This window comes from Nicotiana tomentosiformis, chromosome 6 (genome assembly GCF_000390325.3).
Source record: "Nicotiana tomentosiformis chromosome 6, ASM39032v3, whole genome shotgun sequence".
NCBI classification, from domain to species: domain Eukaryota; kingdom Viridiplantae; phylum Streptophyta; class Magnoliopsida; order Solanales; family Solanaceae; genus Nicotiana; species Nicotiana tomentosiformis.
This window is the reverse complement of record NC_090817.1, coordinates 102,025,835-102,040,359: the sequence shown is the minus strand read 5'-3', so window position 1 is coordinate 102,040,359 and position 14,525 is coordinate 102,025,835. Positions and strand designations below refer to the sequence as shown.

Here is a 14,525-nt window from a genome sequence, read left to right as displayed (position 1 = left end):
TGAAGTAGTGCAGAGTTGGTCCATACCATCCTCGGCTACGGAAATCCAGAGTTTCCTTGACTTGGCAGGGTATTATCGCCGATTTGTAAAGGGTTTCTCTTCTATTGCTGCATCTATGACCAAATTGACCCAGAATGGTGCTCCGTTCATGTGGACCGAGGAATGTGAGGAAAGCTTCCAAAAGCTCAAGACAGCTTTGACTACAGCCCCAGTATTGGTATTACCTATAGGTTCAGGGGCTTATACTGTGCATTGTGATGCATCGCGTATTGGTCTCGACGTAGTGTTGATGCAAGACAGTAGGGTGATTGCCTACGCATCCAGACAGTTAAAGGTGCATGAGAAGAATTATCTTGTACACGACCTTGAGCTAGCAGTTATTGTTCATGCCTTGAAGATTTGGCGTCATTATTTGTACGGTGTCCATTGCGAGGTCTACACCGATCACCGAAGTTTACAATATCTGTTTAAATAGAAGGATCTTAATTTGCGTCAGCGGAGGTGGTTGGAGTTGCTTAAGGATTATGATATCACCATTCTCTATCATCCTGGGAAGGCCAATGTAGTGGCCGATGCCTTGAGTCGTAAGGCGGAGAGTTTGGGCAGCTTAGCATATTTACCAGTAGCAGAGAGGCCTTTAGCCTTGGATGTTCAGGCCTTGGCCAACCAGTTTGTCAGATTGGATGTTTCCGAGGCGAGCCGAGTTTTGACTTGTGTGGTTTCTCAGTCTTCTCTTTATGATCGTATCAGGGAGCGTCAGTATGATGACCCCTATTTGCTTGTCCTTAAGGATACAGTTTAGCACGGTGATGCCAAGGAAATTACTATTTGGAGATGACAGTGTACTATAGATGCATGACAGGCTATGTGTACCCAATGTAGATGGCTTACGTGAGTTGATTCTCTAGGAGGCTCACAGTTCGAGGTACTCTATACATTCGGGTACTGCAAAGATTTATCAGGACTTGAGACAACACTATAGGTGAAGGCGAATGAAGAAAGACATAGTGGAATATGTAGCTCGGTGCCTAAATTGCCAGCAGGTGAAATATGAGCATCAACGACCGGGTGGATTATTTCAGAAGTTGGAAATTCCAGAATGGAAATGGGAATAGATCACTATGGATTTCGTTGTTGGACTCCCATGGACTCAGAGGAAATTCGATGCAGTTTGGGTGATTGTGGATAGATTGACCAAGTCAGCTCATTTCATTCCTGTGATTACTACTTACTCTTCAGAGTAGCTGGCTCAGGTATATATTCGCGAGATTGTCAGACTTCACGGTGTAAAGGTATCTATCATCTCTGACCGGGGTACACAGTTTACCTCACGGTTTTGGAAGGCTATACAGCGAGAGTTGGGTACTCGTGTGGAGTTGAGTATAAAATTTCACCCTCAGACGGACGGACAGTCCGAACGCACTATTTAGATACTAGAGGATATGCTCTGTGCCTATGTGATAGATTTTGGGGGTGCTTGGGATCAGTTCTTATCACTTACGGAGTTTGCTTATAACAACATTTATCCGTCGAGCATTCAGATGACTCCGTATGAGGCCTTATACGGTAGGCGGTGCCGGTCTCCAGTGGGTTGGTTCGAATCGGGGGAGGCTAGACTATTGGGTACAGACTTGGTTCAAGATGCTTTAGAAAAGGTTAAGTTGATTCAGGATCGGCTTCGAACAACCCAATCTAGACAGAAGAGTTATGCTGATCGGAAGGTTCGTGATGTTGCATTCATGGTTGGTGAGCGGGTATTGCTCCGGGTTTCACCTATGAAGGGTGTGATGAGTTTCGGGAAGAAGGGCAAGTTGAGCTCTAGGTATATTGGGCCTTTTGAGATTCTTGAGAGAGTTGGAGAGGTGGCTTACAGACTTGCATTATTACCTAGTCTCTCCGATATTCCATGTTTCTATACTTCAAAAATATCACGGCAATCCACCTCATGTGTTAGACTTCAGTTCGGTTCAGTTGGACAAGGATCTATCTTATGTTGAGGAACCAGTGCCTATTTTAGATAGGCAGGTTCGAAAGCTGAGGTCAAAGAACATTGCTTCCGTGAAGGTTCAGTGGAGGGGTCATCCGGTCGAAGAGGCGACTTGGGAGACCGAGCATGATATGCGCAACTGTTATCCACACTTATTCACCAGCTCAGGTACGTTTTCTAACTCTGTTCGAGGACGAAAGTTTGTTTTAGAGGTGGAGAATGTGATGACCCAAAATGTCATTTTTAAACTTAATATTTAATTCTATGTTCTAAGACCTCGAAAAGCACTATTTATCATTTCTCGACTTGTGTGCGTAGTCCGTAAAAATTTTCGGAAAGTTTTTAGGTGAAAAATGGATTAAAATGTGAATTAGAGCTTTAGAACTCAACTGAGTTGACTTTGGTCAACATTTTGAGCAAACAGACTCGGATCAGTATTTTGATAGTTCCGGTAGATCCGTATTGTGATTTGGGACTTGGGCGTATGCCCAGAATCAAATTCCGAGGTCCCTAGCCCGAGATATGGAATTTTGATAAAAAATTAAAAGTTTAAGTTCAAATAGTGACCGGATGACGAATTATGTGCAAACGACCTCGGAATAGAATTTTCATGATTCCAACAGCTCCGTATGGTGATTTTGGACTTAGGAGCGTGATCGAAATTTTATTTAGAAATCCGTAGTGAAATTAGGCTTGAAATGGCTAAAATAGGAATTTAAAATTTGGAAGTTTGACCAAGAAGTTGACTTTTTGATATCGGGATCGGAATCTAGTTTCGAAAATTTTCATAGCTCCGTTATGTCATTTATGACTTTTGTGCAAAATTTGAGGTCAATCGGACTTGATTTGATAGGTTTCGACATCGAATGTTGAAGTTGGAAATTCTAAGTTTCATTAAGCTTGAATTGGAGCATGTTTCGTGATTTTAGCGTTGTTTGATGTGATTTGAGGTTTCAAATAAGTTCGTATGTTATTTTAGGACTTGTTGGTATATTTGGTTGAGGTCCCGAGGGCCTCGGGTGGGTTTCGGATGTTTAATGGATAAAAAATGGGACTTAAACAGCTGCTGCAAAAGCTGCTGCAAATTTCCTTCTGCTGAGCAATCGAGCCCAAAAATAGAAGGCCAGAAGTCGAGCCTAGAAATCAAGCCCAGAAATCGTGCCGAGGATCGAAGGCAGGCTCGAGAGCCATGATCGAAGGCAAGGCTCGAGGGCCATGATCGAAGGCCATGGCTTGATGTCAGGATCGAGGCCATGATCGAAGAACCGAGCTCGATGCCATGACCGAAAGCCCAGGCTCGAGCCTGTGATCGAAGCCACGATCGAGGCCTAGGCTCGAGGGCTATGATCGAAGCCACGATCGAGGCCCAGTTCCGAAGGCTGCCTGGGCAGATTTATAAAAGAGGGCCCATTCGCCATTTTTAACAAACTTGAGCTTGAGCAGATGCGATTTTTGATAGAATTTTAAGGAAAGACATTGGGGTAAGTGATTCTAACTAGGATTTGGTCAATATACATGAATATATCATTGTTTTCACCATTTAATTAATGTATTGAGATGAAAATTTGGGAAACTTTTAGAAATCTCATAAAAATGAATTTTTGAGATTTCTTTATCTATTCGGAGTCGGATTTGAGTGAAACTGGTATGGTTGGACTCGTAATTGAATGGGTTGTCGGATTTTATAATTTTCGTCGGATTTCGAGACGTGGGTCCCACAGGCGATTTTTGAACTAATTTCGAATTTTATTGAAAAATATAATATTTTCTTATGAAATTGATTCCTAAAATTTTATTTGACTGTATCGAATTAATTATGACTAGATACGAGTCGATTGGAGTCGAAAAATCGAGGAAAAGTATAATACTTGGTTAAATTGGAGCAAGTCGAGGTAAGTGACTTGTCTAACCTTGTGTGGAGGAAATTTTTCCTAGGATTGATATTGATGTGATTATTGAAATATGTTGAAAGTCGTATACACGAGGTGACGAGTGTGTACACGGGCTAAATGTGAAAGATTATATTTTTAAATTGTGTAGATCACTGTTGCGCATTTATTAAATTATTTTATCTTGTTATATTCTTCATCATTGATATGAGATATATACTTTAAATTTGTTTGACTTTTTCCTGCTAATTGTTTTACCTGTTTAGTTAAAACTTAGTTTTTTTTATTCTGTGCATTATTTAAAGATTGATTTTTTTAAATTAAATATTATTAATATGAAGTATTTGACATTTTTAAACTTGATATTGAAGCAACGTATTAAAGATTTTAAAATATTATTTTCCTGAACTATTTATTCCTGAATATTTTTGTAAGAATTTTATACTCATTGTGATGGAGCCGTGAGCTCTTTATTGTGAAAAAATATTGTTGTTGAATTATTTTGGCAAGTTAAATTATTTGAGCACTTGTGGTACAAATTATGATATATTGTGATATTGATACGCATGCGGTGGTATAAGGTCTGGGTATTAAAATGCATGCGATGAGATAAGAGTGGCTTGATACGCGTGGCTAGTAGGGGGAGCTACTAGAAGTCATGTGGTGTGATAAGGATGGCTAAAACACGGGATACTATTTCGGGAAAAATATTTTCTTTCAAATAAATTGTGAAGGCTCCCGCGGTGAGATAAGGAAATGAGATATTGTGAATTTATTTATGATTTTGGGACTACGAGACGGTACCTCGGGAGTGCCCTTGTTGATATTGATTTATGGCCGCAGTTGCCTTTGATTATTGTTGTGATTTTCTTAAAGTTGAAAATAATTCTGTTTTGTTTTTTCGCGAGGTATTAATTGCCATTATTTGGTGTAATTAAATGGTGACACACTACTTGATTCATTTCCATTGTCATTTTCTCTATTATATTGTTAAACATTTTACCATGTCATTATTTATTTTTCAGTAGGGACTGACCTGACCTCGTCACTACTCTACCGAGGTTAGGTTTGGCACTTACTGGGTACCGTTGTAATGTACTCATACTACGCTTCTGCACATCTTTTTGTGCAGATCCAGGTACTCTTTAGCAGCCCCGACTTCAGTGAGTTGCATGTGCACGAAGACTTTGAGGTATATCTGTCAGCGTCCGCAGACTCCGGAGTCCCCTTCTATCATTATTATGTTGCTTCCTTATTTTCTTTAGACCTTGATATATAGAGACATTGAGGATAAAATTTTTAGAAGCTTGTGACTTATTTCTATCAGATTTTGGGAGTTGTAATTATGTAAAGTTTCAGATTTATTTATTTCAAATTTCTATTTTTATTGCGCATTGATAGACTTACCTAGTTTTAGAAATTAGGTGTCATCCCGACATCCTACGGAGGGAATTTGGGGATCGTGACAACAGTTCCTTACCCACATCGAAACATAACTCTCACTGACCCACATATTTACTGACTTGTATTTGGCTATTATAGCATCGGTGTTTTATGTAAAGCCTAGTTATGACTCCTTCCAAATTTTAGTTCTCTTCCCCACGAATCACCGTGTACTACAATAAACTCAATCAGTGTGTACTACAAGCTCGTATAACGTAGTCTACCAGTATCATCCCAAGAAGGCCTATTAATCATCGGAGACGCCATTCACTTTTCATTACTACATCAATTCTTCAAAGAAAGCAAAATTTTAATCAGAATTATGAAGTATAGCATCCTTTTTGGGTAAATAGCAGTGTTCCAACAATCAATTTACTAAATTAAATAGAGAAACTTTGATAATACCTAATAATCCACCACAACCACACAACAAACAACTAAGTACACGATATCTAGGTTGGTACATATATTATGAGAAATTAATATTGAAATTGAGCATATCTAAGTTAAAAACTAGGGCACAAACTAAATACTAAAATAAAAAATTAATCAAAATACAATAACAAAATAGAAGGAAAAAAAAGATAAAACCCAAACGTAGGGCTCGGTATTTGTGAAAATGCTAAAAATTGGCGGAGGCTGATTAGAGATGAGGTTCCTGATCCAGATAGAAATTGGCGGAGGCTGGCCATGGTAAAGGCGTCGGCGGCATTCGGATGATAGCCAGCAAGGAAAATTGCGATTAATAGGAATGGAATAAAAAGGAATATTTGGACGGTGGCTGAATTAGAGTTTGAAATAAGAAGGTACTTTTTGTGGTTTATAGGGAGGGAATTAGTAAGCGAGAGTGAAAATTTAGAGGAAACAAGTTGGAGATAATATAAAATACTAAAATTTGTCTTTCCATTAAACTTTTAATGGCTATTTCTTTCAATTGACACTAAAAGAGTGTAATGATCCAACCGATCGTTTTGAGAATTTAAGTCCCGTTCGGTAGCATAAGGCTCTGAGTGGCTTCGTATTATGTGCATTGACTTGTGTGCGTGGTTGAATTCAATTACCGGATGATTCAGAGTGATTTGGGACACTTAGTCCCTAAAACGGAAGTTTAAGTCTTAGAATTTTGACCGTAGTCGGAACTGTGTGAAGACGACTCCGGAATGGAGTTTCGTCGGTTCTGTTAGCTCCGTTGGGTGATTTCGGACTTAGGAGCATGTCCAGACTGTGAATCTAAGGTATGTAACTGATTTAGTCTTGAAATGGCGAAAGTCGAATTTTTGGAGATTTGGACCGGAAGTGAACTTTTTGATTTCGGGGGTCAGAATGCGATTCCGAGAGTTGGAACAGCTCCGTTATGTTATTTGGGACTTGTCTGCAAAATTTGACGTCATTCCGGGTTGATTTGGTAAGTTTCGGCACGGGTTCAGAAGTTGGAAGGTTTGAAAGTTTATAAGTTCGATTCATGGTGTGATTCGTAGTTTCGACGTTGTTTGATGTGATTTGAGACCTCGAGCGAGTCCGTATTAGGTTATGGAACTTGTTTTTGTGTTTAGATGAGGTCCCGGGGGCCTCGGGTGTGTTTCGGATGGGCCACGAGTCATTTTCTCCTATTTTGAACTGTTGTTTTCAGTCATATGATGTTCTTCTTCGCGATCGCGAATTGTCTTTCGCGTTCGCGTAGTGTTCTGTTGGCCCGCCAAATATTTCCTCTTCGTGTTTGCGTAGGTTCCTGTCCTTTGTGCTTTGCGTTCGCGTCCATTTGCTCGCGTTCGTGAAGGGTCTTCTGCCAGCCTTCATTTTTCTTCTTCGCGAACGCGAGCCTTTCTCCGCGTTCGCGATGCTTAAAGACCTGGGTAGACTTATATCGTTTCCAAAAACGGGGGTGTTGCGGGAGCTCGGATTTAGACGAGATTTTGAGGGAGTTTCAGAGATATCGATTGGGTAATGATTCTACACTCTATTTTGGTTATATTTCACTAATCTATCATTAATTTCCTCTTTAATTTCGGATTTTGTACTACCAGGTTTGGAAGTTGTAAATTTTAAGAGATTCCTATTTCAAATTGTTAGATGTTATTTAAATAATGTTGTTGTTTCAATTAATATTAGGCTTACCTAGTCCCTAAGATTAGGTGTCATCACGATACCCAAACGAAGGGAAAATTGGATCGTGACAAAGAGTATCTACTCCTAACATTTAATTTATTGCCAATAACATTTGAGTGTCGGGAAACAATTAGCGGCAAATCACTTATTGCCACTAAATAATAGCCGCAATTAGTAATTTTTTCTAGAGCTGTAAATAACAATGAGTTTGACTCCAAATTATCCAACTTTGTCTTATTTTGTCTAGGTTTAAATATTTTACATGCACATTCATTAAAATGGGGAACACACAAATTTTAAATGACTTAGTTCTATTCATTCAATAAATCATGTTATCAATAAATCACCTGGAGTTAACTATTTGATGATAAATTCTCATACTAGTTTAGTAAACTTTTATTATAATTCTTATTTTGCCAATTGCTATACAAGAGAGTATTATTCCCATGTGTATTCCTATAACTGATTTGAATATTAATATTGCGGTTTTTATACAGTTAAAAAGTTGTTACGCCCGGTGGCGAAGTCAGAAATTTTCTCAAGGATGTTCAAACTTGAAAGAAGAGAAAATATTCTCTCACAAAGGGTGTTTAATATATGTTATATATCTCTTAAACCTAATATTTTACCTATATATATATATATATATATATATATATATATATATATATATATATATATATAATATAATTTTTCGACGAAGGCTGGTCAATAACCCAACATAGATTCGCCCCTGGTTATGCCCTATGGAGTAAGGGTGGCATGTGGGTCGGTTAGGACCGGGTCCGGCCCAGGACCGCAAGCCCAAATGGGCGGTGGGTCTAAACGGTCCTAACCGAATAGGACCGGGACCGTAGGGAGGTGGGCTGGGTAGTGGGCCGGTCTCATAGGCGAGGCCCGGGAGACCGGGACCGACCGGAAAGTGGGCCGGTTCAAGCGGTCCTAAATGGGTCTATCCGGGCCCAACAGCTAATTTTTTTTTTAAAAAAAAATCTACCACATTATAGCCGTTATGACATTTAAAATCTAGTCGTTTCCTCTGCCAAAATAGCCGTTGGAAATTTTCGACCGAAACCGTCGAAAAATTAAAAAGAAATTAGTTACATTTTTATTAAATAACTTTGACCATGTTTCCGACAATAGTGGTCGCAAAAATTAGCGCAAAAATCCTGAAACCAAATTTTCGACCGAATCCGCCTCTATTTAAAAGTCAAAATTTCACCGTTGATCGTATTTACGACCAAATCGGTTGCAAAAATTTAAAATTTTAATTTGTGACCGATGCAATTGGAAACTTTAAACTTATTATAAATAAATATTAAAGTTCCGACCAAAACAGTCGGAAAGCTATTTTAAAAACCCTATTCCCGACCTCTTTCTTTCTCTCTTGTTTTCTCTTTCTCTTTTCTTTGTTCTTTAGCCAGTCCAGCCACCCCCGTCCCTCCGGTACCTCCCTCTCTCTCTCTCTCTCTCTCTCTCTCTCTCTCTCTCTCTTTCTCTCCTCCCTCCGTCCATCATCTCTCTTTTATAAAAGCTTTACCAATTAAATTTAATTTTCCGAAAACTACAGTATAGATATTGATCAAACTTGAAACAAAAAGAGATATTCGTACAATTGGATATTTTCTAAATGTATAGTATTTTCATTTCACAAAAAAGAAGGAAAATAAAGAAGAAAGAAACTTGAAACAGTTGCATAATGGCATATGTAAGCGGCTTTTCAGTGGGTGCATATTCAATATATGGAGCTGGTAAAAAAATATCTATATGCTGCAGGACCAATGATTTGAATCTATAAAGAACGTTTAAATAAGAACTCCTATTATTTATCTAAGCCGAAAGCATATAACGCAAGGTTCATACCACAAACCAATTAGGAAAAAGAACAAATATACCAATGTCTCGTTTTTCAAAAAGAAAATTCCGTTGCCGGGACTTGAACCCGGGTCTCTCGGGTGAGAGCCGAGTATCCTGACCAACTAGACTACAACGAAAATTATATTTGGTAATCTTGAATAGTTTTATTAGAACATCAATACGGAGGAATTATTAAGGAAAGTATACCTCCACCAATGTATCTGGCACGAGATTTTAATTTTTAAGACACTTCAAAATTTATATCAATTTTTAAGAAAAAAGTGTTAAGAATGAGATAGAAAAGACATTTTTGTGATTAGCGTTAATGACATAATTTTTAAAAACCCCAAATGATGTTAATGCAGACAACGTCCAAGGAGAAAGCAACCTAGCTAGCTCCTGAAGGTGAAACGAAAGATTCTTATCATGAAAATGCTGCAGAGTTCAACTACTAAAGATCCTAATGTTTACACTGAAGGTGACAAACAAGGTTTGTTGTAGTTATGGTTCTATGGTTATGGAATAGCTTCACTTCTGTAGTAAAAAATACTATACCAATTTGGTTTATGGCAAGTGTCGTTTTCTTGACCAAGAAGATCTTGTTTGTATTTCATTTGTAGAGTTATACAACAAAGAGACAGAAACTCAGCATCCTTATCAACTTTCAGAGGTTCAACTAGAACCAAATGACTCAGTTAATCCAGACATCAATGTTCAGGTTGATGTTGATTCTTGCCAGAAAGATGGGGTAAACACATTAACCAGAATCTGGAATCAATTTTGGAGGAAAATGATGATACTCATGTAAAGCCTAAAGAGAAAGGTAACACTCCCCCCAACCTCACTCACAAATCAACCCCTTATTCAACTTGGTTTAAGTAACTTAAGCATTTTTTAGCAAGTTCAAAGATTATTCCTAAAATCTGCTAATAAACAAAAGAGTTGTGTAGATACCAAAAGATAAGAGAGGAGAGAAGGAAGAACAAACCATCTTATTTGGTGTCAAAAGATAGTTCATCTTAACTAGTAACTAGTATATATTAATATGCATTGGTACAAAATGGAGTGCTACAATGAGCAATATGTAACAGTAATATTACAGTCCGTAGTTGTCCTTGCAAGAGTAGTTCCTAATTTGTTTGCCTCTACTACTTTCAAGACGAAGGAGAAACTGCGAAATAAGCTATCATATCATAGCTAAAACAAACCATTCTAGTTACTATTCTGAGTGGTAAAAACTGCAACAGGTCAAGCAGAAGAAATTTCATCAGATCTTAATTTGCGATGCATATCACTTGAAGTAGTTCCAGAGTTTGATCCAGAAGAATTGTTGAAGGTTTCCACTGAGGCGCTAGAAAGAGACTGCATTTCATCATCTAGAAAGGAACAAGAATCTCCAGAAATATCAAGCCATAATGAGGATAAGCTCACCATTTCAATACTGAAATCACACGTGCAGACAAGAGTTTTATTTCAGATGATTAGCAAAGAGATGACTTGGTTATGGGAGAAACTGAAGCTTTAACAGAAAGATCAAATGAGGAAAAGCATGAACTTCTGTGTGATGGAAATCAGGTTGAAATGGTGTTGGGCTCAATACTGAAGGAGATAAAACAATGGAAACGAATTCAAACTAAAGAGATACTACTGGCCCGCAGTCTGAAGATGCTCAAATGGTTCTTCTATTCAATTCCTTTCCAACGATTCCTGAGCCAGAAGACAAATGTGTGGATCCTACTGAAGAGACTAATGTGCTGCCCAATCAATCAGAAAATGCAGGGAAGAATTGTGATCTTAACAAAACTGAGTCAAGGAGGCAATTCATGAATTGCAGATCGATGATGCAGCTCCTTCAACCATAATTAAGGAGGATTATGTAAGAAATGTGGCTAAGATAAATGACAATGCACGTATACGAACTCTTGTCATTCCTACTGAGTATCAATCACATGTGGAGCAACCAATGGATACTGAGGAAGTTATTGAATTGGTGCCTGAAAATGGAATAGCCCATACTAAATTTACTACTGCTGTTAATCATGAGGAAGAGCTGACAGCTGGTATTGTTGAACAAGAAGGTGCAAGAGTTGAGAAGTCGCGTAGCACAGAACTGATGGATAAGTGCATATTGCAGCTAGTTTCATTTAAACCAGGAAATGATGTGTGTAGCATCTCCTGCTTTTTCATTCAATTCCCTGCATCAAGACGGAATTATGCAGGGTTGTGATGCTGCTGAAGAGTTAATTAATGGATACATTACAGACATAAAAGAGAAGATTGGCTGTGAACTTCTTGTCATTGACGACTCAGGTTGTTTAGAATACATGACAGCTGAAACTAGGCTAGAGAAGATTGGCTGTGAACTTCTTGTCATTGGGAAGAATAGAGGTATCTATCTGTGAGAGAGAGAGAGCTACGATATATATTTGAGTGATGACTGCTATAAACTATATAGCCGATAAATGTAGAATATATATATAATCGTATATAATCTATATAATGAATCCGACCAGTTATTTGTGTAGAGATACTTTAATTCATCCAATGGACTATCAAGTATTAGCATTTGAGATTGATCATCAAAGAAAGAAATGATGTTATATCCGAGCATCATTATAAATGAGTTCCAGGCAGCATCCACTAGGACATGTAGAAACTTGGTGCTCCAAATCATTTTTCCAACAAACTGATTTCACTTCTAATAAAATTGAAAGAATTACAAATTTAAAGAAAAAAAAAAGAGTACAATTTCAGACACTAACAATCAAATCATCCTACAATTTCTTGGTTGGTACGTTGACGAGTTAACAAAAATTAAATAAATGATAAAAGAACAATAATAAGGACATCTGAAAAGAATAAAGAAAGAAATTATGAATTTTAATTAATGCTTTTGCGCATCTAAGTTCTATCCGACGTTCATCATCATTTTCACAAATTCATCAAAGTTGACTTGACCATCACCATCCAAGTCTGCTTCTTTAATCATCTGCTCAACCTCTTCATCTGTTAGTTTCTCCCCTAAATTGATCATTACATGCCTCAGCTGCATAGGATCAAACACAAATTTCAATTCAATATCTTGGTTATAATTTCCTGTATTTTAACCAGAAAGTTAGACTTAATTAAACTAAAAAAGAAAGTCAAACGAGCCAGTGCATTGCTCAGTGTGAACTATGGAAAAATTCATTGGACGAAAAGGATTGGTTTAGAGACATGTTTGAAACAACTGTATAAATAAGAATATTTTATTATAATGACAGATCAATTCACGTGTCAAGCCCTTAGCAGCCAGGGGTTAACTAAATTCCTTCCACTAAACCCTATTAGTTGTGATAAGAATGAATTTATTTTTAATATATCCATTGAGTATATGTAGTTCTTTTATATTTAAAAAAATCGTTTTCTTTTTGATTGGTCCTCGTCAACAATATGAGTACCGGCCGTACACGATGGACTAGAAACAGATCTAGTGATTATAAGAGTATTTTGATATACTATTAGAACACGGATATTTTACAGCATATTGGAAGCAAATAGCATAACATGATAATTAAATTTATTCAAAACAACAATTAAGTTACGATAAAAAAAAAAGGCGTTTAGCTTTACTTTTACTACTATTTATTCTTTTGGAATGTAATTTCACATTAGACAAGTAATTTTAATATGTTGCGTGATTCAACATCTATTCAAATGATAACAAGTTTGTGGTTTGTTCACCAAAGTCAACCTAGAAAGAATGTGATTTATATTACATACATTTTAATTTTCTAAATATGTATACATATATAGTTCGAGCTAAAAAATAGTAGTAAATTTATAAATTCACGGAACTCGAATAGAACCATACTTAAAAGTTGATTAATTTGGAAAAAGACTGACCTCGTTAGCAGATATATAACCATTTTGATCTTTGTCGAACACCTTGAAAGCCTCTTTAAGTTCTTCCTCAGCATCAGTGTCCTGTTTAAGAAATAACAAGAATTTAACCCCTAATTAGAGCCTTGCTTAATAAAGATTTGGCATACTTTTTTCTCATGCATATGGATAACAGAGATAATTTGTTCCAAGTGTCAAAAGTAAGTTGCAAGGAGCTATTAGCTGGACATATATTCAGAGGGAGGAAAAGCAAGATTTAAAAACACCTTATAATTATTTGGTTTAATTTACCTTCATTTTCTTGGCCATAAGGTTCAAGAATTCAGTGAATTCAATGGTTCCATTCCCATCTGAATCAACTTCAGTGATCATATCCTGCAGCTCTTCCTCTGTTGGATTTTGATCCAATGACCTTATTACTGTCGCTAATTCTTCAACTGTAATACAACCTGTTATATGGAATTCGTTGAAACATCACATTATCAAAGTTAAAAACAACTTATAATTCAAAAACAAAAACAATAAGAACGACCCAAAGGAAAAAAAGTTAAAGAGACTAGTAACTACCATCTCCATCTCTGTCAAATAGACTGAAAGCTTCTTGCAATTCAACAATTTGATCTTGGTTCAGTATATCTCCCATGACTTACTTTGGACTTTTTTGTAACTCGAAAGGACAGAGAAAGAACAGCTTGAAAGTTGAAACAGAGAGGAAGAGAGTAGAAAATGGGAGAAAAGGAAGTTGAGTATAGCTCAATCCTCGCTGGGCTTTATGTAGAGAAGTTGTGAACTTTTGAACTTGTGGTATAAAATGAGGCATATATATTTTGTGTGACTATAAATTATTGCATAAAGATAAATTATTTTCAAATAAAGTAAGAGGTCATTCTTTTTGGCACGGACTAAAACGGAAGGAGTATGTCAAGAGGGGGCTTACTAATAAATGCATCCCATTTTCTTTTCAAGCTCACCAAAAATGTGGAAACAAATACTCCTATTGAAAAGAAAATTAGGGAAGTTAGAGTCAACAATCTAGGGTGTAAAGACTGAATTAAGTACGTGAGAAAAGTATTACATATATAATTAAACACATATCTAAGAAAAAATCAGCTAATCTTGTAGAAGTACTAGTAATATTTTCTATGAGATGGTATGTTAAGGAATATAGTAATTATAAGTCTCTCTTAACAAGATTTTGACATATTTGGCGGAGTCAGAAATGAAGTTAGTATTGGGATTAATTGTTGTTGTAGTCATGTCTCATGAGTCATGACTTTGTCACCTCCCCATATCAGACCACAATTCTGCACTTTGTGCTGCTTTTTCTTCAATATTTCCCCCCACAACCCCCCAAAAAACCC

The 14,525-nt window shown here is 37.1% G+C and overlaps 1 protein-coding gene and 1 non-coding gene across 2 annotated transcripts; both read right to left on the bottom strand.

Annotated features, from left to right (window-relative positions):
- Nucleotides 1-9,346: 9,346 nt before the first annotated feature.
- Nucleotides 9,347-9,419, bottom strand: TRNAE-CUC (transfer RNA glutamic acid (anticodon CUC)). The gene has a single exon. It is a non-coding gene; the product is annotated as a tRNA-Glu (tRNA).
- Nucleotides 9,420-11,955: 2,536 nt separating this feature from the next.
- LOC104105124 (calmodulin-like protein 8) lies at nt 11,956-13,932 on the bottom strand. Its single transcript, XM_009613368.4, has 4 exons — nt 13,732-13,932; nt 13,456-13,613; nt 13,168-13,248; nt 11,956-12,328 (listed from the first exon to the last, which is right to left on the bottom strand). Exons 1-4 carry the CDS (start codon nt 13,805-13,807, stop codon nt 12,191-12,193), a joined length of 453 nt encoding a protein of 150 aa, XP_009611663.1. The 5' UTR covers nt 13,808-13,932; the 3' UTR covers nt 11,956-12,190.
- Nucleotides 13,933-14,525: the final 593 nt, after the last annotated feature.